Below are 23,274 nucleotides of genomic sequence, written 5' to 3'. Positions count from 1 at the left end.
TAGTGAATTAGGCTGCTAGCTTGCTAAACAAAGTAAAACTACAAAAATTATTATTTTTTTCTGGCTTATTAACAGATGTTGATTCTGTCCATCATATGTTGCTACAGAACCGAGTTGCTATTGATTTTTATTATTAGCACAGGGACACAAGTGGGAAGACTTTGATAGGATGCCTTATGTGAATCTGAGTGACCACTCTGAATTAATTCACAAAAGCATACAAAACTTACAAGCCTTAAAACAAAGATCTGCAACAGTACCAGGGGTGGGATGCCTTTGGTCTGTTCTCACAGCTGGGAAACTTTGGGCTGTGGATCAAAATTATTACAGGATTTATTATAATTACTTTAACCACCTTATTGATGTTTGCCTTATGTCTCCCATGCCTTTTTTCCTGGATTCAGTGTTTAGTTGATTGTAACATAAATCAGGTCATGGTCACGCACCTACACACAACCTTTGCCTCTTCGCAATTAACAAGCAAAAAAGAGGAGGACAGAGAATGTCTGAAGAGAGATATAAGAGAGAAAGATGGAGAATATTTGACCTAACAAGAGATGAGAGAACAGCTAGGTATTGTGAAGGAGAATAGGAAAGATGAACATGGTTATTTAGTGTTTAATAGGTGTCTGCATGCTTGTAGTGATATATAGCTGATATGGAGAAATAGTGTGAAATAGGGACAATGGACATCGATTGTGATTGCATAGGTCTGCTCAAGGAATGTGGGTATGGTGACTGGTCATGGGTGTGGTGTCTGGTCACATAGTCACACAGCTTTGAGGAGACACCTACCCTTCTTCCTCTAACAAAGGGGCTATTTATAAAAAGGATGAGAAAAGGATGAGAGACATTCCAATGTTATCTAGAGGGAGGGAGTGCTAAGTCTCCTTGCTGGAGAAGATCAGATGGTCACAAGGACATGAATCACCTACAAACCTGCAAGACCACCACATTCCAGGCAAAGGACAGATAAGCTAATTAACATACGAAGTGAGAGTAAGCGGGTTTAGGTAACGGATATGTATAGGCGTTAATTGAATATTCATTTGTTTTATTGTATAAATGTGAGATGGTTCATCACTTCGGGCATGCACGCTTGTGGAGGAGCGATCCCCCGTGCATCTGCGCACAATAAACATACCTACTTTATAACTTTCGAGTTATAGAGTCTAATTCCGTACGTCATTTTGGCGAGCCAGGCAGGAGGATTTCTGCTCGGCTGAGGGACCAGCTGCGGAGCGGACGCTCCTAGGCGCGCCCCGGGAGATTTCCTCGGAGGAGCCTCCTCTTCTCAGCTGTTCACCCGGGAGCAGAAGAGAAACCCCTGGATCCACAGATAAAACGGTATGTTTAGAAACGGGGCGGCTGGTGAGACGCACGGAGACGTCCGGCGCGCAGCGTAGTCCCCAGGAGGAAAGGTACCTTGGGAGGGGGTTTGCTGACCAAGGGGTGGCCGCTAGGGATCTTGAGGGCAGATCGAGCAAACCCGAGGTGACTGCCATTCCTAAAAGCCCGGAGGCCTCGTGATGGAAAGCGCGGGGCGGGACGTAATAAGGCGGAATCTCACAGTAACAAGTTAAGAGGGACCTCATAGCAAAAGTAAGAGGGAAACTTTTGCGTCGGAAAAAAAAAATAAATAAAAGGAAAACATGGGAGTAACAAAATCTTAAATACTTCATAAAGATCTGGGAAGCTAAAACTTCCTTTAGGTTGTCTTAAGAATTGGGGAATTCCTAGAATGTAACAACTGAAATAGCTCTCTGTGTCTTGTTTGTTCTATGTGTTGTCTTGTTACATGTTCAAAACTTGGAGTTATGAAATGTATGCTGAAAAATAATAATATTCTGGTAATTCTAGGCAAATAGCGGAAAACTTAACACTCTGCTTAAGACCAGGAAAAATTTGGGGTTTTTTTTGTTGTTTGTTTTTTGGCAATTGCTCATTGAAATGCATACTTTGTGAACTGTCAGTGTTCCTAAAAGTTGTACATAAGTGCACGGTACCGTATAACATACTGCTTGTGTGACTGAGGGCTGCCCGGAGAGTGTGAATGGTGTGGTTGAGATGCGCATTTTGATTTTCCGTGTATAGCTTAATTATTTTGACTGAGTGTGAGTGAAAGAGTGCTTGAGACGCGCGTTTGAGTGCAAAACGAGTAAGGAGCTCTATCCGCGTTTCCGACCTTGGGTGGCTAAGGCGGTCGGAGAAAAACAAAGTAATTAAAATTGCGAAATAGGAAATGGAAGGAGTAAGCCCTGTGAAAAATCGCCCTTAGGTTGTATATTGAAACATTGGAGGGATATCGTAGGACAGGGTGGTACCGAAAATAGAAGGAAATTGATTAAATGTTGTAATCAGTGGTGGCCTTTGTATAAATTGGAGTGATGCGAAATGGCCTCAGGAGGGAGGAATGTTAGATTATAACACTCTCCTGCAATTAATGTTGTTTCTGAGAATAGAAGGAAAATGGGACGAAGTATCGTATGCAGACATGTTCTTTGTCCTCCAGGACAAACCTGAGTGGCAAAAGTACTGTGGATTAGTACCCCCTCGGGATCCTATGGTACTAGCACTAGAAAGAGTGCGGGATTAACATCACCTGATCTTTGATTATGGCTCTAGAAAAGGACAGGAAAAAAAACCTGAGACCTAAACTAGAAAGATGTTCTTGTTGAAATGTTTGTGTTAAAAAGCTCAGGTTGTGGTTCCTTCTGTGGAGCAACCAGAATGAAACACGTTGTAAGATAAAAACTTGTACTAATGTATGTAAAACCTGAGGCGGGGGTGGGGGTGGGGGTGGGAGGGGTGGAGAATCAAAGACCTTGTGAAAGTGTTAAAGTATTGGGGTGAGTTTGTACAAACCCCCGTACCCCCTCGAAGGTGCGACTGAATCATGCTGGGATGCATGGCAGGGTGTTTGTTATTTGCCTGCGAAGGCATGATATGTAAGAACACAGACTTAAAGCAACAAGTAGCAGATTTGCATTCAGGGTAAGAAAGAGTTAAAACAGAAGTGCTGTTGCAGAGGCAGGCTTGTGTAACCTGCAGAGCAGGAAGAGCATCTCCTGCCCCGAACCCTTCTGATGGTGAGGAGGAGGGGGTTGCTATTGCTGACAATTGAGCAGAAGGACCTGACAATGTCACCCCAATTGCTGCAGCATTTGCAGTACAACAGGACCGGTAACAGCCCCTTTAGAGTAGGCAACGGGTCTGACGAGAATAAAGGTGAAACTTTGATGGGAAATTTAGATGCTTGAAAGTTGGTTATGAAAGATTTGTCAGGATGATCTAATAGGACTAGATAAAGGTTCGAGTTACTAGGTAAGCGTGATATAGAAAAGTTGATAGAAGGAACAGGGAACGTGTACAGAAGGTAAGAGAAGAAGAGCTGGGTCGTGCTAAATTGGTAGAGGAGATGAGGCAGAGACAGGAGGAATGTCAGGCAGAAGTGAAAGAGTGAATCCCTCTCCTATGGGATCGGATCACTGTGCATATTGTAGGGAAAGCGGACACTGGAAGCAAGATTGCCCTAAGCTAAAGAACCATCAAGGGGTTCTGGTGAACTAGGGACTAGGAAAAATGAGGTGGAATTTTAGTGAATACAAAACCAACTTATTTGTTAAACTTCAGTAAAAAAAAATAAAAATTGTTACAGTTGTGGTAGCTGCTGGCCACCAGGAAAACATCCTGAAACCTTTAAAGTACAAACTAAGAAAACAAATAAGAATGCCAAATTCACCAAAATCTTTGTTGGGATGAGATTTATTAGAACATCTAGACGTTTAAAGAAGGAGAAATGAAACTAAAAGTTAAAAATGATCAAGTAATTGAAATATTGAGCTTATCTTTAGTTCAACAGAAAAGAGGAAAAGAGGACCTCCCTGAAGTAAAAGAATTTTTTAACCAGGTGCATCTGAAAATAAATTCCAGGAAAGGTGAAAAATGCTTTCCCTGTTACAGTAAAAATGATAAGGGGGAGGCTTGCCCAGTTCAGATAAAACAATATCCCTTGGTCAGCAAGGCTGTGGGGGATATTGGCAGAAAAACTAAAATAAAATACACTCTCTAGTAGTTCTACTAATGTAAAACTGTGTGCTTTGCCATGACAGTGACTTGTTATGGGATGTGCAGATGAAACTCTGCATTGACAACGAAGTACAAGGAATAAGGTTGGTCAGGTGCCTCCTACCATAGTCAAGGGCAAGACTGGGTTGGCCTCTGTGTTTGCCACCAAGAAGAATCTTGAGCTCCGCTGTTGGCTGCAACCCAGTAGGCGTTGAGTGGTGGGGACATATGCCATGCCAGACCTTGATGTGAGGAATGGCCCCCTCTGTTATAAGAGGGTCATCCAGGAAGAAAGAACATAAAAGAAAGAACATAAGATGGCCCATTGAGGCACTGATTTGGAAATTGGAAACTGCCTGGCCGACCATGAGGCCAGACGAGTAACAGAGGAGGTAGGAAAGGAGGAATTATCCTTAACACCAGACGATAAAATCCAAACTGTAAGTACAGATCAGGAGCCAAACTATTCTAAAGAAAACTTAAAGGTAATTCAGGACATGAATGATAAAATAAAAATAAATAAGTGGACTTATTTAAGGGATGGTCGTATAGTGGTACCATCCAATTTAATATGGGCCACAGCCCTAACAGAACATAATAAGACGCATTGGGGAGCTGATACTTTATATAAAAGTCTAAATCAGAAATTGATAGGGTGAAACTTGTATACTGTAATAAAACAGGTGACTCAGCAATGTGAAATGTGTTTATGCAATAATCCCAATACAGCAAATAAAATAAAACTAGGGAACATTAGTAGAGGAAATTATCCAGGACAACAGTGGCAAGCTGATTTTCCGAACTCCCAAGAAAAAGGGGGTACCAATATTTATTAGTTATGTCTGATATGTTTTCACGTTGGCCAAAAACCTTTCCTTGTCAAACAAATAAAGCAAGAGAGGTAACGAAGGGATTGTTAAATGAAATTATCCCCCGCTTTGGGCTTCCGGCAACAATCTCTTCCAATAGAGACTCACACTTTTGTGCCAAAATAGTACAACAAGTGAGTACAGTATTGGGAATAGATTGGCAATTACATACTCCTTATTATTTCAATGTTCTGTTTGGTGCTGTCGAAGAACGATCAGAAAGCATAATGATCAGAGAGCATAATGATAGTTTTTAGAACAGGGGATTGAATAATGAGCTACGTACAATGAGTGATGAATGGTATACTACTTTTTTAGAAAATGATGTGCTTATATATAATTATCCAAAGTTGGGAGGTGTTCAAGGACCCTTATTGTCAACATGATGAATACACCAAGACCCTTAGTGTCAGCACCACGGATGTACTAGACACAAGGTCCTTGGATCCGTTATCTTTATAAGGGCCATCTGGTCCTATGTTTCTGTTGTGTATATAACGCTACCTAAACAAGGAATTTGAGTCATGCTCATTAGTCTATCGAGGAACAGAGTCTGCGCAGAAACAAGAAGGCAAAAAAGGTTCACTGGAGGAAGACCCCTGATCTTCATCCTGAAGACCCCCAGACGACCTCTCCACAAGGACATTGCGCAGGAGCGAAATATGTAAATGAATTCCCGGAACTGTAATGAATATGTAAATGATTTCCCGACGGAAACCATAATTGGTGGGATACTCTCTTTGGCTGGTCACCTTCTGCAACAGGAATTCTTAACGCTATGGTACACCCCATTGTGATCTTATTGACCAGTTTAGGAATTTCCTTAATACTAACCATTATGTTATATTTGTGGGTTTGGAGAATGTTTAAAAGGGTAACGCTTATGTATGATGCTTTATATCATTTGGGAAGACTGCTTAAGTAAAAGAATTTACTTAGTTTGATAGAAAAGGGGGGATTGATATGGAGAAATAGTGTGAAATAGGGACAATGGACATTGATTGTGATTCTATATGTCTGCTCAAGGAATGTGGGCATGGTGACTGGTCATGGGTGTGGTGTATGGTCACATAGTCACACAGCTTTGAGGAGACACCTACCCTTCTTCCTCTATCAAAGGGGCTATTTATAAAAAGGATGAGAAAAGGATGAGAGACGTTCCAATGTTATCTAGAGGAAGGGAGTGCTAAGTCTTCTTGCTGGAGAAGATCAGATGGCCACAAGGACATGAATCACCTACAAACCTGCAAGACCACCACATTCCAGGCAAAGGACAGATAAGCTAATTAACATACGAAGCGAGAGTAAGCGGGTTTAGGTAACGAATATGTATAGGCGTCAACTGAATATTCATTTGTTTTATTGTATAAATGTGAGATGGTTCATCACTTTGGGCATGCACGCTTGTGGAGGAGCGATCCCCCGTGCATCTGCGCGCAATAAACATACCTACTTTATAACTTTCGAGTTATAGAGTTTAATTCCGTATGTCATAGCTATGTAACTGCATGAATGATTTCTGCCCTGAGCCTGGTGGTGCATACAGCTGTGGTTCGTGTCCAGGCTCAGAGATGCAAATATGGGCTTCTCTGTTACGGTAAAGTGTCTCTGTTGCATATATATATTTTAAAAAAATAAAAAAAAAGAGGGAATGAAGGGAATGACCCCAGAGGCACGTTCAGAGAAAGCATGCTATGTTTTGAACTTTTTGACTGAACCAGTTCTTGTTTGGTGTGCCCTTCCTTGAAACTGTCTTGCAGACATTGTTGCAAAAATGTGAATGCATGTGGGGAATTAAGAATCTTACTGAAAGCCTTGATATTTGGGATAATTGATTACCTCTGTATAATGTTAATCCAAAAGAAGTCAATATTGTTTGCACTTTGAATGTCGATAATTGTCTTTCTGCAGATGCTAATGTAGTAGGAGGCTATGATGGGAATGTATTGCAGCGGTTCTTCTCGTATCCGGTGTAACAGAAGGGAAAGCATTAAAGAATTAAATCACCTTGTTTGGTAGGCAGTTAAGAATGTGAGTCAAAATTGCCACTGCTTTTTGTTGTTGGTTCAAGGACATGGCTGTGAGGATTTGGATGGTATGTGCTGCGTGGATTTTAGGCGCCCCATTGCAGCAACATGTTATCAAAATCTGAGAAAATTTCAGCCTTTTTTTGGCATCCATTCACTCAATTGGCAGTATTGTTTGTTTGCTATTACCTTGGTTGCTGTCATGTTTGCAAGGGCCCTGCAGAACATGACAAACCTGGTACTAGCTGTTCAAAAACAAGAAGGGGAAATTGTAAAATTGTACGGAACAGAGACAGTGGGTTGTTTTGACATTGATAATGTGCAGCTTTGGCCTTGCTTTGACGATGTGCTGCTGCGATCCTGCAGCAAAGAGGTAAATAACTTTGAGGGAGTATGAGAAGAAACTAGGATGATACAGAAACGAAGGAGGAATGTGATCTCATCTCTAGAAGATAAGGAAACAGCATGAACAGTAGAGAATAGCCTATAGTGAACAGCACTAAGGAAAGTGTTTTATGAATTTGACTGATCACTCAAACTCTATTCATAAGCAGCTTGCTGACTTAAGAAAAAAATATACAGGCCATAAAGATTGAGAATGTGTTAACGGACTGGCTTTCAAGCCTTTCAAGCCTTGGGTTAGGGGGCTGGTTACAAAATATAATCAAAGGAGCATTGATGGTATTGACAGTATTGTTGGTTTTAGTATTATGTGTTCCTTGTTTGTTTCAGTGCTTACAAGGAGAACCCATGTTTAAAACAAATGAGATTTGGATTGCTCAAAGACAAGAAGGGGGAGATGCAGGAGGGGGCCTGGAAATCAGGACCATAAGTAACAATCAGTTAGCTGAAAGGAATGTGCTCGAGCTTGTAGGCCACAAACCCTGTAATGTGAATAGATAACAATCAACAGGATGAGTCATGCTGAGAGAAGATAAGGGAATGAGGAACAGAGGGGCCAAGGAGAAGTAACGCCTTGCTGTTAATTGATGACTGTAAAAACTTACTTAAAGTGTCCTTTGTTTGTAGTTAACCAATCAGGGATTGCCTAGTATGTAATGCTTAGCTTAAAGAACCAATCTGTTTAAAGCGCGCAGCTTCTGAAAACATATAGAAACTCGTGTTTGTGTACAATAAATCGACATCTTGCTTGCATCAAGCTGTGCCCCGTCTCTTCATTCACCGCAGGAAGGACTCATGTTGGAGAAGTTAGCAGAGAACTGTCTCATGGGAAGGACCTCATGCTAGAGCAGAGGAAGAGTGTAAAGATGAAGATCTGACGTACGGAATTAGACTCTATAACTCAAAAGTTATAAAGTAGGTATGTTTATTGCGCGCAGATGCACGGGGGATGACTCCTCCACAAGCGTGCATGCCCAAAGTGATGAACCATCTCACATTTATACAATAAAACAAATGAATATTCAATTAACGCCTATACATATTCGTTACCTAAACCCGCTTACTCTCACTTCGTATGTTAATTAGCTTATCTGTCCTTTGCCTGGAATGTGGTGGTCTTGCAGGTTTGTAGGTGATTCATGTCCTTGTGGCCATCTGATCTTCTCCAGCAAGAAGACTTAGCACTCCCTTCCTCTAGATAACATTGGAACGTCTCTCATCCTTTTCTCATCCTTTTTATAAATAGCCCCTTTGATAGAGGAAGAAGGGTAGGTGTCTCCTCAAAGCTGTGTGACTATGTGACCAGACACCACACCCATGATCAGTCACCATACCCACATTCCTTGAGCAGACATATAGAATCACGATCAATGTCCATTGTCCCTATTTCACACTGTTTCTCCATATCAGAGCAGCAGAGACAACTTGTGATGAACTGACCATAACCCTTATTCCCTGTCCCCCTGTGCGGCTCAGGGGGAGGAGGCATTGAATTTGAGTGCAGTTAAGCCTGGGAAGAAGGGAGGGGTGGGGGGAAGATGTTTTTAAGTTTTGGTTTTATTTCTCATTATCCAACTCTGATTTGAATGGTAATAAATTAAACTAATTTGCTCAAGTCAAGTCTGTTTTGCCCATGATGGTAATTGCTGAGTGATCTCCCTGTTTTTATCTAGAACCATGAGCTTTTTGTTATATTTTCTCTCCCCTGTCTGGTTGAGGAGGGGAGTGATAGAGGAGCTTTGGTGGGCACCGAGCATCCAGCCAAGATCGAACCACCACACTCCCGTATCTCACCTGGTAACCATCTCAGTTCATGTGAATACTGTGACTTGAGCTGTTGCATCTGTTCCATGCAACACCTCAGAGCTTTAACAGCATCCTCTGCAGACACACCTGCAGGGGCTTGGGGATCAGACCTGGTATTCCCAGTGGGGAGGGTCTCTTCAAGATCTTTAAGCTAGTTTTCAGGACAGGCCCAGTACAAGAGACAAAACCTTAGAATTCAAAGGCCCTAGCAGGCAATAGCTCAAAGAGGCAGAGCTCTGCCTGCTAGCCAGTTTTACTAGGTCCCTTGATTATACAACAGCAGCAGCTGTTTTCACAGTATTTACAAAAATTCATCTCTGAATGTGTAATCTTGGCAATGCCTTGGTGGTTCATTGTGTGAAAACAGGTTTTCAGAAAACTAGTGTAACCATCACATATCTAGGAGTGCCTTACCTCATAGTAGTTACTAACATGGCCTTTGCTTTTCTTCATTAAACTGCCTTTATCTCGACTCACAAGTTTTTCATCTTCTATTCTCCCCCCTGTCCCGCTGAGGAGGAGGAGTGAGAGAGAAGTCTGGTGGGCACCTGGTTGCTGGCCAAGGTCAACCCACCATACTCATTTCACAAATTAAATTTCTACTGTGTGCATCCTAATAAATGAGTAGCCATGCGCACGGCTGTAGCAAATTTATTTTGGAATTGAGGTCCATGTAATTGCATTTCTGTCTTGGTAAAACCCTAGGATGTACATAGGAGCTTTCTGAATCCATGAGTGAATTTCAGAAGATGACTTCTTTATTGGAATGAACTGTGGGGCATATAGTGCCACTACACATTTGTTTGACAGTTACTTCTTTATTGCTTCTAGGTGAAATTCATGAAACTTACTTATAAAGCCCTGGGCCTTAGACTCTCCAGTAAGGCAGAGAGAATCAGAAAGGTAAAAGTGAGAAAAGTTGTGGGTTGAGATAAAGATAGTTTAATAAGTAAAGCAAAAGCTGCGTGCACAAGCAAAGCAAAACAAGGAATTCATTCACTACTTCCCATTGGCAGGCAGGTGTTCAGCCATCTCCAGGAAAGCAGGGCTCCATCACGTGTAACGGTTACTTGGGAAGACAAACACCATCCCTCCCTTCCTCCTTATTCCCCCGCTTTATATGCTGCGCATGATGTCATATGGTGTGGAATATCCCTTTGATCAGATGGGGTCAGCTCTCAACTGTGTCCCCTCCCAACTTGTTGTGCACCCTCAGCCTCATCATCCACTTGTCTGCCAGGACTCCCCGGTTCTTTTCTGCAAAGTTGCTTTCTAGCCAGTTGGCTCCAACCTGTCCTGTTGAATGGGGTTATTCCTCCCCAGGTGCAGGATTTGCTTTTGTCTTTGTTGAATTTCATGAAATTATCAGTTCATTTCTCCAGCACCAATATTCCTGTTGCCTAGCTGCTTTGTGGAATGTTTCTTGTGTACAATTTTTTAAAGTATTCAAACAGTAATTGTGCTTTTAGCTATATCATTTAAATATATACCTGCCAAAATACAGGAGGGCACTTGGAAAAGAAATAGGGTTATAGGGTTGCATACTGGAGATCATGGTTTAGGTCAAGTAGACCATCCACTCTGAATTCCTTAAGTCCCTTTGGAATGTTTTTCATCCTTCAGTCCCCCAAGGATAATTTGTTTCCTGCAACACTGGTGAATGCTTTTTAGGAGTGACTTCTACACTGACATGAAAAATCCTATGGCATATTTTTGCATTTACTTAAAACTGCCATGCCATACAGCTGAGCATAACGAACGCTAGGGAGGTTTGTATACCTTTGTAAAGTGCCTCTGCAAAATCCTAAATTGCTGCCATTTTGGAGCAAACGGGACCTCATCAGCCTTTGAACCAACAGAATACTTTTCAAGCCTTTAGTTTAGAAATATTGTGATGTCATAAAACCAGCTTTATCTGTTATCTAACCTCCTCCATGCACTGCAGTTTGTAAGTAATGCTCTAAAATATCACTTTTAAATAAGTGACAGATTCTGAGGCCACATTTATGGATTATGTTTCTTCAGATTTTACTTGTGAAATTTCACTTAATGCATGGGATAGCACAATGGAGCTTTGTTTTTAAACAGTCTGTAATGTGATCAGAAATAATAAAAACATTTTTCATGGGCTGTATACAAAAGGTAAGAGTCTGCAGGTTGCAGTTTGGGAGTACCTGCTCTAGATGAAGTAGCTTCTGAATTAACTCAGGTTTGCTCATAATTTAAAACTAGGTCAGAACCTTTAGAACATTTGGTTTCCACCATCTTATGGCTATATCATTCTTGTAAGCTTATTTCAAATCATTGCTCTGACAGTTGTGCAAACATCCCTATTTAGAGTGGTAAGAGACTGAGGTTGTGCTTGTTTTCTAAAACCAAAAGACATATTTGAATACTTCACCAATAATAAGCGGCTTAGTTAATCTAAAAACTGATGTAAATGAATTTGTTTTGGACAAAAGCCACTCTTGGTAACTTTCACCTCCTGCAAATATGGTGCCAAGTATTTGGTGGAAGCTTAGCAGATCTGTTTTCAGTGTCTGTACTTGGTCTGTTAGCTTATCAAACTGTTATATGTTGTACAGTACTTTCTGAAAATGCAAATGTCAGATTGGATTAGTTTAAAATTAGGTCAGTTGTCAGTATCATTTCCCACTGTCTTAGTGCTTACCCTATTCTCTTCCATAAATTTCATACAGGGTGTTTGTTCCCTTTGTTCTTACTTTAATAGAATACATGAAACAAAGAAAAAGAACAGTTCTTTTGTCTTGTAGCTGCAAACATTGTCTGAACATTCCACAATGATGTAAACTTATTTTAACCTAATGGATTTACTGTGGAAAAAAGTTCAACTTGTGGATGTTGTCTACCTTGGCTTCAGTGAGGCTTTTGACACCATCTCCCATAACATCCTCATAGGTAAGCTCAGGAAGTGTGGGTTAGATGAGCAGACAGTGAGGTGGACTGAGGACTGGCTGAATGGCAGAGTTCAGAGGGTTGTGATCAGCGGCACAGAGTCTAGCTGGAGGCCTGTAGCTAGCGGTGTTCCCCAGGGGTAAATACTGGGTCCAGTCCTGTTCAACTTATTCATTACTGACCTGGATGAAGGGACAGAGTGTGCCCTCAGCAAGTTTGCAGATGATACAAAACTGGGAGGAGTGGCTGATACACCAGAAGGCTGCGCTGCCATTCAGCGAGACCTAGACAGGCCAGAGAGTTGGGCAGAGAGGAACCTAATGAAGTTCAACAAAGGCAAGTGTAGAGTCCTGCACCTAGGGAGGAACATCCCCGTGCACCAGTACAGGCTAGGGGCTGACCTTCTGGAGGGCAGATCTGTGGAGAAGGACCTGGGAGTCCTGGTGGACAACTAGTTGCCCATGAGCCAGCAGTCTGCCCCTGTGGCAGAGAAAGCCAATGGTATCCTGGGGTGCATTAGGAGGAGCATGGCCAGCAGGTGGAGGGAGGTTATCCTCCCCCTCTACCCTGCCTTGGTGAGGCCACATTTGGAGTGCTGTGTCCAGTTCTGGGCTCCCCAGTTCAAGAGAGACAGGGAACTGCTGCAGAGGGTCTAGCAGAGGGCTATGAAGATGATTAGGGGACTGGAACATCTCCCTTATGAGGACAGGCTGACAGAGCTGGGTCTGTTTAGCCTGGAGAAGAAAAGACTGAGAGGGGATCTTATCAATGCATACAAATATCTTAAGGGTGGGTGTCAAGAGGATGGAGCCAGGCTCTTTTCAGTAGTGCCTAGTGACAGGACAGGGCAACGGGTACAAACTGAAATACAGAAAGTTCCATCTGAATATGAGGAAGCACTTCTTTACTTTGAGGGTGACAGAGCACTGGAACAGGCTGCCCAGAGAGGTTGTGGAGTCTCTTTCTCTGGACACATTCAAACCCCACCTGGACGCGATCCTGTGCGACCTGCTCTAGGTGAACTTGCTTTAGCAGGAGGTTGGACTAGATGATCTCCAGAGATCCCTACGAACTTTGACCATTCTGTGATTAGGTTTATGAAATATTAGAAAATCATTTACTGAGAAGCTGAAGTAAATCTGCAGTCTGATGCTGTTCCCATTGAATTTGAAAGCAGAGTTCTGAATGAAGTGCATAATAGGGTATTTTGCGTCACCTTTGACATAGTGTTTGCACTGTGGAGTTCTGACTCAAGATTTCTTTCCTTTCTGTTTTTGACATGTGTTTGGTGTTTTTTTTCATGTGTGAGATCCATCATTGTGTATAGTTTCTAGTTTTGTCTGGAAAAGAATCTGATTTTGGGGAACATTTACAATTGTTTATCTGGGTAGTTAAAAAACCTAAAAATAAATCCTACCAGTTGTCCTGGTTTCAGCTGGGATAGAGTAAGTTTCCTTTGTAGTATCTGTAGCTAGTACAGTGCTGTGTTTTGGCTCTGATGTGAGAACAATGTTGATAGGACACTGATGTTTTTAGTTGTTGCTGGGTGATATTTATACTAAGTCAAGGACTTTTCAGTTTCTCAGGCCCTGCCAGCAAGAGGGCTGGAGGGGCACAGGAAACGTGGAGGGGACACAGCCAGGACAGGTGACCTGAACTAGCCAAAGAGGTATTCAATAACATATGATGTCATGCTGAGTATATAAACCGGGGGAAGAAGAAGGAAGGGGGGGACATCCAGCATTATGGCGTTTGTCTTCCCAAGTAACCGTTATGCGTGATGGAGCCCTGCTTTCCTGGAGACAGCTGAACACCTGCCTGCCCAATGGAAAGTAGTGAATTAATTCCTTGTTTTGTTTTGCTTGCATGCGTATGGCTTTTGCTTTACCTATTAAATTGTTCTTATCTCAACCCTCAAGTTTTACATTCATTTCCAATTCTCCTCCCCATCCCTCTAGGTGAGGGGGGAGTGAGGAAATGGTTGTGTGGTGCTTGGTTGACAGCAGGGGTTAAACCACAACACCAGTGTGTGCAGAAGCTGTTGTTCAGGATATGTGTGCTATTTCTTAATGTCAGTGTCAATTAATTTAATAGAGAGCCTTCAGTATGAGCCAGTTCCGATTGCTTTTGCAATAGCCTGGTAATAGCAAACTACAGCATATTTCTCTGTCTAAAAAAGATTATTAGAAATGTGAAAATGTTTGGTTTTGTTTGTAAATAAGTAACAGAATCTAATGTTTCACTGGCCGCTTTCACACTAGTTTAAATCTGGTAGACTTAAGTTGTGAGCATAAACATGAAATGCTGAGTGTGTCCATGATTCAGGCTTGCTTTCTCCAATTCCTAATACTAATTAGTCATAAATCTTTACCTCTAAAGTGTTACCCTGTATTCCTGTAATACTGTATTTCTATGGGTAGCTTTGTGTTGAGTTTGCAAGGCCTCAGGACTGAAGTTTGTCAGGATTGCTCTGTCTGAACTTTTCTTGATCTGCCCATAGCTTTGTTTTAACTTGGTTTAGCTGTAACAGCAATTTTTATAATTGATGAGGTGTCTATGAATAATATAAATTTCTTTTGTTTATCTTTGCATGGTGCCACCATGGTTTTATGATTCTAACATAATAATGTAGTGTAGAGAAATACAGGCCTGGTATGATAGCTGGGGCCTTGAGAACTGGAGACAGGATGCAGTGTAGAGGAGTACAGGCATGAGATGATAAGAGATGAGTCATGCACAGGCCCATGGCTATAAACTCACCAGTGGTCAGTTAAAGAAATGCAGACCTGGAGCTCAACAAAACTGATTTTAGGGATAACAGATAATATTGAAATAGTACCTAGCATCTGTAAAAAGCCACCATATATAGTACATTTGGATGTAACCGGGAGCTGTAGACCAATGAAGAAAGATCAAAGATTGTAAAAGCATGTTAGCAAACATATACAAATTACCCTGAATGGATCCTGTAGTCAAGAAGCAGCCACCAACATGAACACCATGTTCTTCCTGGTGAAGGACTCCAGATGCTGACAACTTGCTGTAGCACTCCCACCACCACCCCCAGACTGAAACCACTAACTTTAGGCACAAGAGGAGCAGTGGAAGGATGAACACACCACCAGGAACAGGGCTAGAAACTAAATTGTTATACACCCATTCCTTAAACTTTACTATTATTCTTTCTTTTTCTGTAACAATTAGATCTGGACTAATAATGGTTAGACTGTTAAGACTTAAATTATATGAACAATAAATTTTTGAATATATATATTTTTTTTAAAAAGTGTGCTTCCTTTTTTACTGTAAACAAGATTTTGAGCATAATAGGCCCTTGCCCCCTCGCAGAACACCTGTTAATTATCTAAGAAGAGATGTTCATCTTGGAAGTAAAAAGGATATCTTCCAGCAGGGTGATTCTTGCATTTCTTCAACAAACAGGTCCATAAGATCAAGTCTTTAGAGTCCCTGGGTTTATCTTTAAACCGACTGCAAAGCAATAGAATGGTAATGATACTTATTTTCAATTGTTGTCACAGTAATAGTACATAAGAGGTTTTCATGGGATTGGGATGAAATATATTTGGGTATAAAGCAGTTAGAGCTATGCCACAATGAGAGACAGGACACTGCTTGATGCAAGCAAGATGTCAATTTATTGTACACAATCACGAGTTTATATATGTTTTCAGAAGCTGCGCGCTTCAAACAGATTGGTTCTTTAAGCTAAGCATTACAAACTAGGCAATCCCTGATTGGTGGTTAACTGCAAAGGACACTTTAAGTGTTTACAGTCATCAATTAACAGCAAGGTGTTACCTCTTCTTGGGCCATCCCTTCCTCTCTCAGCATGACTCATCCTGTTAATTGTTATCTATTCACACTCCTTGTCCTCCCAGGGTTTGTGACCTACAAGCTGGAGCACATTCCCCTCAGCTAACTGATTGCCACACATGGTCCTAATTTCCAGGCCCACTCCTGCAGAGTTACAGTAATACTGCTTCATGATAAAAGACAATATCAGGTGTTTATGAAGTATATTATCTCCCCCATTCTTGGAAGAATGAAATGGTATAGAAATATCTTTATGAAGGTATCACAGAAAATTCTGGTCTCCAAATGTATGGGTGTATTCACATAGGAGGAGGTGTAGTTGGGGGAAGAAGGGCTCAGTCATATATAACTTCTATTTTCTTTACAGGAAAATTTAACATATTTTTGTATTTGGGATTAAAGATTGCATGCTTTGGGGTTTATGATTCCATGTGTGTGAGACCATTAAGCAATTTGTATTTAAATTCTTTAAATCTGAGAAAGTTGGAATAATAATGGGTGGGTTTCTTTTCTTGCATCTTATACTGACTTTGCCTTGGAGGAGACACTCTCAATTTGTACTGCTGTAAATGAGGAAAGGCTTTTGGAGAGTGGGGGAGGAAACTGTTTCTTCAGAGTAATGTTTAAATGGGGGGGAAAAATCCTTTTATATACTCTTCTGGTGCAGATCTCTCTTCATTTATTAAAAACTGTTAAATGTGAAATTTCTTTTTTTTCCTTAAGCCAAAAAGCAAAGGAGGAAATTAATGTAAGCAGAGATTAATCCATAACTACTAATAAATTGAACCCTGTCATTAGTGTATAGATTCCTGTTTGACTTAAGAGTCTTTGCAAGTTCTTCTCTAACTATTTTCCATCTCTGTTTATTACATGCTAAACAGATGGCCCAGAAATTAGCCAAAGGCAGGAAGAAGGTGCAATACAACTACCATCGGCTTGATGTTATGTCTGTTCTTTTGTTTGCTTTGTTGGGTTTTTTTGCCTTTTTATTTTGTGCTTTGCTTTTCTGCATCCAGCAAGGCTTTTTTAGTTTTATTTCTGAACTACCATACCTGTTAACATTTCTCAGAAATCAATTGCCTTGTTTGTTATCATTAGTCATTGCTTATCATTAGGCATTTTGTGTTAGAAATAGTGTAAAGGTTGGATTTATCAAAGGGATACAGGTAGTACCGAAAATGCATACCAAAGAAATAGCACTGATGTGTCATAGGTTTTATTCTGTAAACTGGTAAAATAAAAAGAAAATGCTTTTTTATTCCTCTATATAGATTGATTCACAGCTGTGTCAAATAACAGAAAAAGTATAGACACTCAATTATATGCTGACTCATATTTTAGTAATATGATTATGGAGTTCTTAAATAGTTATCAGATTTTTTTAAAAGGCATTTAAAATTACAAGCATTTGCTTTTTGTTCACAAGGGTACGACTTCTGGAGGGAGTTAGCAGGTTAATAGTATGTTGTCTGACTGTGAAGACTCTTGCCAGAACTGCACTATAAGTTATTTTAAACTGCACCTGTGGTCCACATTTTTCTATTTTTCTGAGCAGCCACTGTTCTTAAGCCCTTGTATGGGAAGGGAGGTCAGAGTGTTTTTTATGGGATTTAAAATTTTACAAATTGCATCTAATCCACTTTCCTATCTAATACAGGGTTTCCAGATCTTTTTGTTTATCTTTAGCTTCTGCAATGTAATACTTTATTTTTAATTGCTGTTCTGGTGACTGTGTCTTGTTTGTGATCTAATATCATCATTATTAAGGCTTTTACCTAATGTTATTGACTCTATTCCATTTATTTGCAGGCTCCAGAAGGTGAATCTCAACCCGTGACTGAAGTGGACCTCTTAATTTCTACACAGAGAATAAAAGTATTGAATGCAGACACACAGGTATGGACAAAGAAGCACCTTTGCCAAGTCAGACCTTGTCAGTGTTATAATAATAGTCCTTTGAAATAAACCTTCATCTACCTGCCAAAATTTGACTTTCAGGGGGTGCTGTCTCTTATAGTTCCCTCTAAGACTTCCTGGTCAGAAATCTATGCTCAAGAACCACGTCACACATGGAATTAACCATAGTTATCTGACTGATTTGGCAGGTATGCTAATTGCAGTCAGCCCAAAAGACAAGAAGCTTTCTTCACATTATACAGCATTCTAGGCAGTCTAGTACCATAACATGACAAGTGCCAATTGTCCCCAGACAAGCCTGAAATATTTGGTTGTGATAACTAATTTGAAGGCCTTAGTCCTCAGCATGTTGTGCGTGTTCAGGCCAAGATACCAAAGTCTTTGTGTTCTTTTCCACAGTAACTTTCATTTTCAAAATGTGCTTTTTTTGGTTTGCTTTTTCTGAAAGTGAGTCTGTTGGATCCTCGGTACTTCCTTTCATACGGGAGACTTTTGTCCTTTTTGAATACATTTACTTAATAAAGGTGTCATACTGTCATTAATCTCTTTATAAAACACCAAAAGTGCAATAAGAATTTGTTTAAAATAGCATCTGATGCCATTTTTCCTATCCTCCAGGAAACTATGATGGATCATCCTCTAAGGACCATTTCTTACATTGCAGATATAGGGAATATAGTTGTTCTGATGGCTCGTAGACGAATGCCACGATCAAATTCCCAGGATAATGTGGAAGCATCTCACCCCTCCCAAGATGGAAAAAGGCAATACAAAATGATTTGCCATGTCTTCGAGTCTGAGGATGTAAGGATTTTTTTATCTTGTGATTTTTCTAGGAGAAAAAATGTGAGCACATCTTGACAGGCTTGAAAGTCTATACCAAATGGCCCTGTTTGGCTTGTTTGTTAATTGCATAGGAATATTTCATCTAAGTAGCAGAACTTGCTTTCTCTTTGCATAATGGAACCCAATGTTTTACTTGTAAATTCAGTATTTATAAACTCCTTTTTTTAAAAAAACTAAATGTAATACTTTCCTAGAGACAATGAGGAGCGGATTCTAAAAGAACACTGTTGCCATAGCTTATATATACCAGCTCAGGATCTGTGAGAGTGAGCATCCATGAAAGCAGCTTATTTTCATAGGGAGCTTCCATTCCCTAGTGTTGCCACAAGAATTGCTGATATATGACATAAAGGGGTGTTCTGGGGTTTTTTTTTTGTTTATTTGGTCTTCCTTTTGATATGATGATGGAGTTCAGAAGGAGTAGCTGAAATTATTTCCCACACTCAGTATGATCCAGTGGTGCCCAGTGACAGGACAAGAAGCAATGGGCACAAATGGAAACACAGAAAATTCCACTGAAACCATAAAACACACTTTTTTACTGAGAGGGTGTGGTCAAATACCAGAACAGGTTGCTCAGAAAGGTTGTGGAATCTCTATCCTTGTGGATATTCAAAAACCCAACTGGACACAGTTGTGGGCAACCCGGTCTAGTGGACCCTACTTGAAGCAGAGGGCATGGACTAGATAACCTACAGAGGTCCCTTCTAACCTCAAGCATTCTGTGATTATGTGATTTGTGATTATTTTATGATTCTTGTCCAGGACACAAAGCTTCTTTTAAGGAGGCCATTAAAAAAAAGACCTTTATAAACTTAAAACTAAAAATTAAAACAGAATAAATAGTTCAAGTTGGAAGGAACACACAATGATCATTTAGTCCAACTGCCTGATCATTTCAGGGTTGACCAAAAGTTAAAGCATGTTGTGAAGGACAATGTCCAAATGCCTCTTAAACGTGGACAGTCATAGAGGATCAGCTACCTCTCTAGGAAGCCTTTGCCAGTGTTTGACCACCCTCTTGGCAAAGAAATGCTTCCTAATGTCCAGCCTAAACCTCCCCTGGTACAGCTTTAAACCATTCCCACACATCCTGTCACTGGATACCAGGGAGAAGAGATCAGCACCTCCCTCTCCACTTCCCCTCCTCAGGAAGCTGTAGAGAGCAATGAGATCACCCCTCAGCCTCCTTTTCCCCAAACTAGACAAACCCAGTGTCGTCAGCCGCTCCTCATAGGACATGCTTTCCATCCCCTTCCACCAGCTTTGTTGCCCTTCTCTGGATGCATTCAAGGACCTTAACATGTTTTTTAAATTGTGGGGCCCAGAACTGCACACAACACTCAAGGTGGGGCCACACTGGTGCTGAATACAGAGGGATAATCACCTCTCTTGACCAGCTGGTTATGCTGTGTTTAATGCATCCCAGAATGCGGTTTGCCCTTTTGGCTGCCAGGGCACACTGCCTGTAGAGGAATGAAACTGGGTTAATTAGCATTGATAATATACAACTGTGGGCTGGCTTCAGGGGCAGTGGGACGGCTGATGTAGATAAGGTGCAGCTGTGGCTGGTTAAGTTAAGAAGTTGGGCAGCCAATGAAGAGAGAGAAGCCAAGGAGGAGAGAGAGTGCCCTGAGTGAGGAGAGACTAGGAGAAGGCAGCAGAGGGACTGGCATGAAGAGTATGTTGGTATGAGATGGTAAAAAGACCTTGTTGCAGCTGGCTAGTTTGGAGAGTGCTGCAACAACTGCTGACTCATATTGCGCCTCCTGTCTACCAGCACCCCCAGATCCCTTTCTGCAGGGCTGCTCTCCAGCCACTAGTCTCCCAATCTACACTTGTGTCAGGCATTACTCTGTCCCAGGTGCAGAACCCAGCATTTGGTCTTGTTAAATTTCATGCCATTGATGATTGCCCAATGTTCTAATCTATCCAGATCCCTCTTCAAGGCCTCTTGTCCCTTGAGAGAATCTACAGCACCTCCCAGTTTGGTATCATCATCCACTAAGCTGGTGACCTTAATGTATAAGGATATCAAATTAGTTAGACAGGACTTTCCCTTTGTGACCCCATGTTGACTGTGCCTGGTGAGTGTGTTGTTCTTTAAATGCCTTTCAGTAGCACCCAGTATGATCTTCTCCATAATTTATGCAGGTACTGAGGTTAGACTATCAGGTCTGTGGTTTCCTGGGTCTTCCCTCATGCCCTTCTTGTAAATTGGAATAACTTTGGCTAGCTTCCAGTCAGTGGGCACCTCCTCGGATTCCCAAGACCTTTGGTGGATGATTGTGAGGGGGTCCTGCTATGGCATCTGCAAGTCCTTCAGTACTCAGGGATGAATCCCATTAGGCCCTATGGACTTATGAACATTCAGCTGATACAACTGGTCCCTTACAATTTCAGTGTCCACAAATGGAAAGTCATGGCTCCCACATTCATGGTCCTTCGACTTAGGGGCCTGGGCAGCCCAAGGTCTGTCAGTATTATTAAAGACTGAGGCAAAAAAACCCAAACATTGAATACCTCTGCTTGTTCTTCATCCCTATTAGTCAGATGACATCTTCAACAAGTATCAGTCCAATGTTTTCTTTAGACCTCCTCTTGCTATTAACATATTTTAAAAAGCCTTTCTTGTTGTCTGACACAACCCTGGCCAGTTTCAATTCTAGTTGAGCTTTGGCCTTTCATGTCTTCTCCCTGCAAATATGAACCATGGTTCTGTAATCTTCCTGCAAAGCCTGACCTCGTTTCCAGAGATCATAGTTTCTTTTTCTGCCTGAGTTCCAAGAGGAGTTCCCTGTTCAGCCAAGCTGGTCTTCTGCCCCACTTGCCTGATTTGTGACACAATGGGATTGCCTGCTCCTGTGCTTCTAAAAGGTGGTTCTTAAAGAGTGACCAGCACTTGTGGACTCCTAAGACCTCAAAAGCAGATTCCAAGATACTCTGCTAAATAGCTCCCTAAATAGCTTAAAATTTGCTCTCTTGAAGTCCAGGGTAGCAACTCTGCTGTCCTTTTTTCTCCTTCCACCAAAAAATTTAAACTCAACCATTTCATGATCGCTGTGGCTAAGACAGCCATCTACCATCACATCCCCCATGAGTCCTTCTCTATTCACAAGTCTAGGAGGGCATCTTTTCCTAGTTGGCTCACTGAGTATTTATGACAAGAAGCTATCTCCTACAAACTTCAAGAATTTCCAGGACCTGCTTGTCACAGCGGTATTATATTCCCAGTTGATGTCCGGGAGTTGAAATCTCCCATAAGGACAAGGGCTACCAATCCTGAATTTTCTCCTCATTGCCTATAGAATAACTCATCACTGCTTATATGCTGGCTGGATGATCAGTAGTAGACACCCACTACACCACCTCTTTTGTTTTCCCTAATCCTCACCCAGAGGTTCTCAGTCACATCTTCCCTAACTGTAAGGGCTGTATAATCAAACCACTCCCTTATGTATAGTGGGACACCTCCACTTCTCCTGCCCTGCCTATCCCTTCTCTACAGCCTGTAGCCCTCCATCCCAGCACTCCAATAATTGGACTTATTCCACCAAGTCTCACTAATACCAATAGTATCATAGCTCTAGGAGCTGACCAATGCTTCCAGCTCATCCTGTTTTTTTTCTCATACTGCGTGCATTGGTGTACAAGCATTTCAGATATGCTCCTGAGACCTTCATGCTCCCAGGAGCAGTGCAAATGTTCCCACTAGCATTGCCACCCTCAGGCAATGCCATGCCAACCCTTCGTTTACCTCCTGAAGCTCATTTTCATAGGGAGCTTCTATTCCCTAGTATTGCCACGAGGATCGCTGATATATGCCATAAACAATTGTTTTGGGCTTTTTTTGTTTGGTTGGTTTTCCTTTTGATATGATGATGGAGTTCAGAAGGAGTAGCTGAAATTATTCCCTTTCCAAAAAAAAGCCCGGTGTATAATGTTGGGAATTCCAGTAGAGTATCCTTTGTAATTACAAAGTCTCTTTATAATTCCTCAGTTGCTGTTTAAATCAGGTGATGGTCATCTTCCTCTTCATTGTTATCAATTTGGGAAAAATGCCCTCTCAGACAGTTGTGGATGTCCCATTCACACCCACTATTACACTCACCCACTGTGGTGGGTTGGCCTTGGCTTGCTGCTAGGTGCCCACCAACCTGTTGGAAGAAGGGTTCGCCGGAGTCAAGAAGACGCTCAATATGAGTTATGCATCTTGCTCAACTTTATTAGTTTCTAACATTACTTATATAGAACCGATACACATGCATATTCGTAAAGCAGAAATATAATTGGTTAGTAGTCTCTAAACACGCGTGGTTCTCACGCTCCTAATTATCATGACTAAAATAAGCATTCTATCCATGTAGCTAATTGTGTTGCTGTGCTTCAGCCTTGTAGTTTGTTACTCCCTATTTTCCCATACTGGTCCCTATCTTTCTTGGCCCTGCACCTGCTTTCCCAGCAGCTGTATCTTGTTACAGCCACGGCCTGTTGGCACAACATAATTACTTGGTCTCAGGATTCAAGAATAGCTCAAGGCTACCTTTCTTGTTAACTTCAGCACAGCAACTTCAGCACAATACTGATTA

General features: G+C 41.4%; 1 protein-coding gene across 1 annotated transcript in view; it reads left to right on the top strand.

Moving 5' to 3' along the window:
- LOC130141923 (amyloid-beta A4 precursor protein-binding family A member 1-like) overlaps positions 1-23,274 on the top strand; it is a 137,317-nt gene that overhangs the window by 96,797 nt on the left and 17,246 nt on the right. Inside the window, exons 7-8 of the mRNA XM_056323222.1 lie at positions 17,732-17,818; positions 18,458-18,643. Coding sequence (XP_056179197.1) covers positions 17,732-17,818; positions 18,458-18,643 — 273 coding nt within the window. The remainder of the gene's footprint in view (positions 1-17,731; positions 17,819-18,457; positions 18,644-23,274) is intronic.

This window comes from Falco biarmicus, chromosome W (genome assembly GCF_023638135.1).
Source record: "Falco biarmicus isolate bFalBia1 chromosome W, bFalBia1.pri, whole genome shotgun sequence".
NCBI lineage: Eukaryota > Metazoa > Chordata > Aves > Falconiformes > Falconidae > Falco > Falco biarmicus.
The sequence above is the reverse complement of the archived record's forward strand: the minus strand, read 5'-3'. Positions and strand labels throughout refer to the sequence as shown.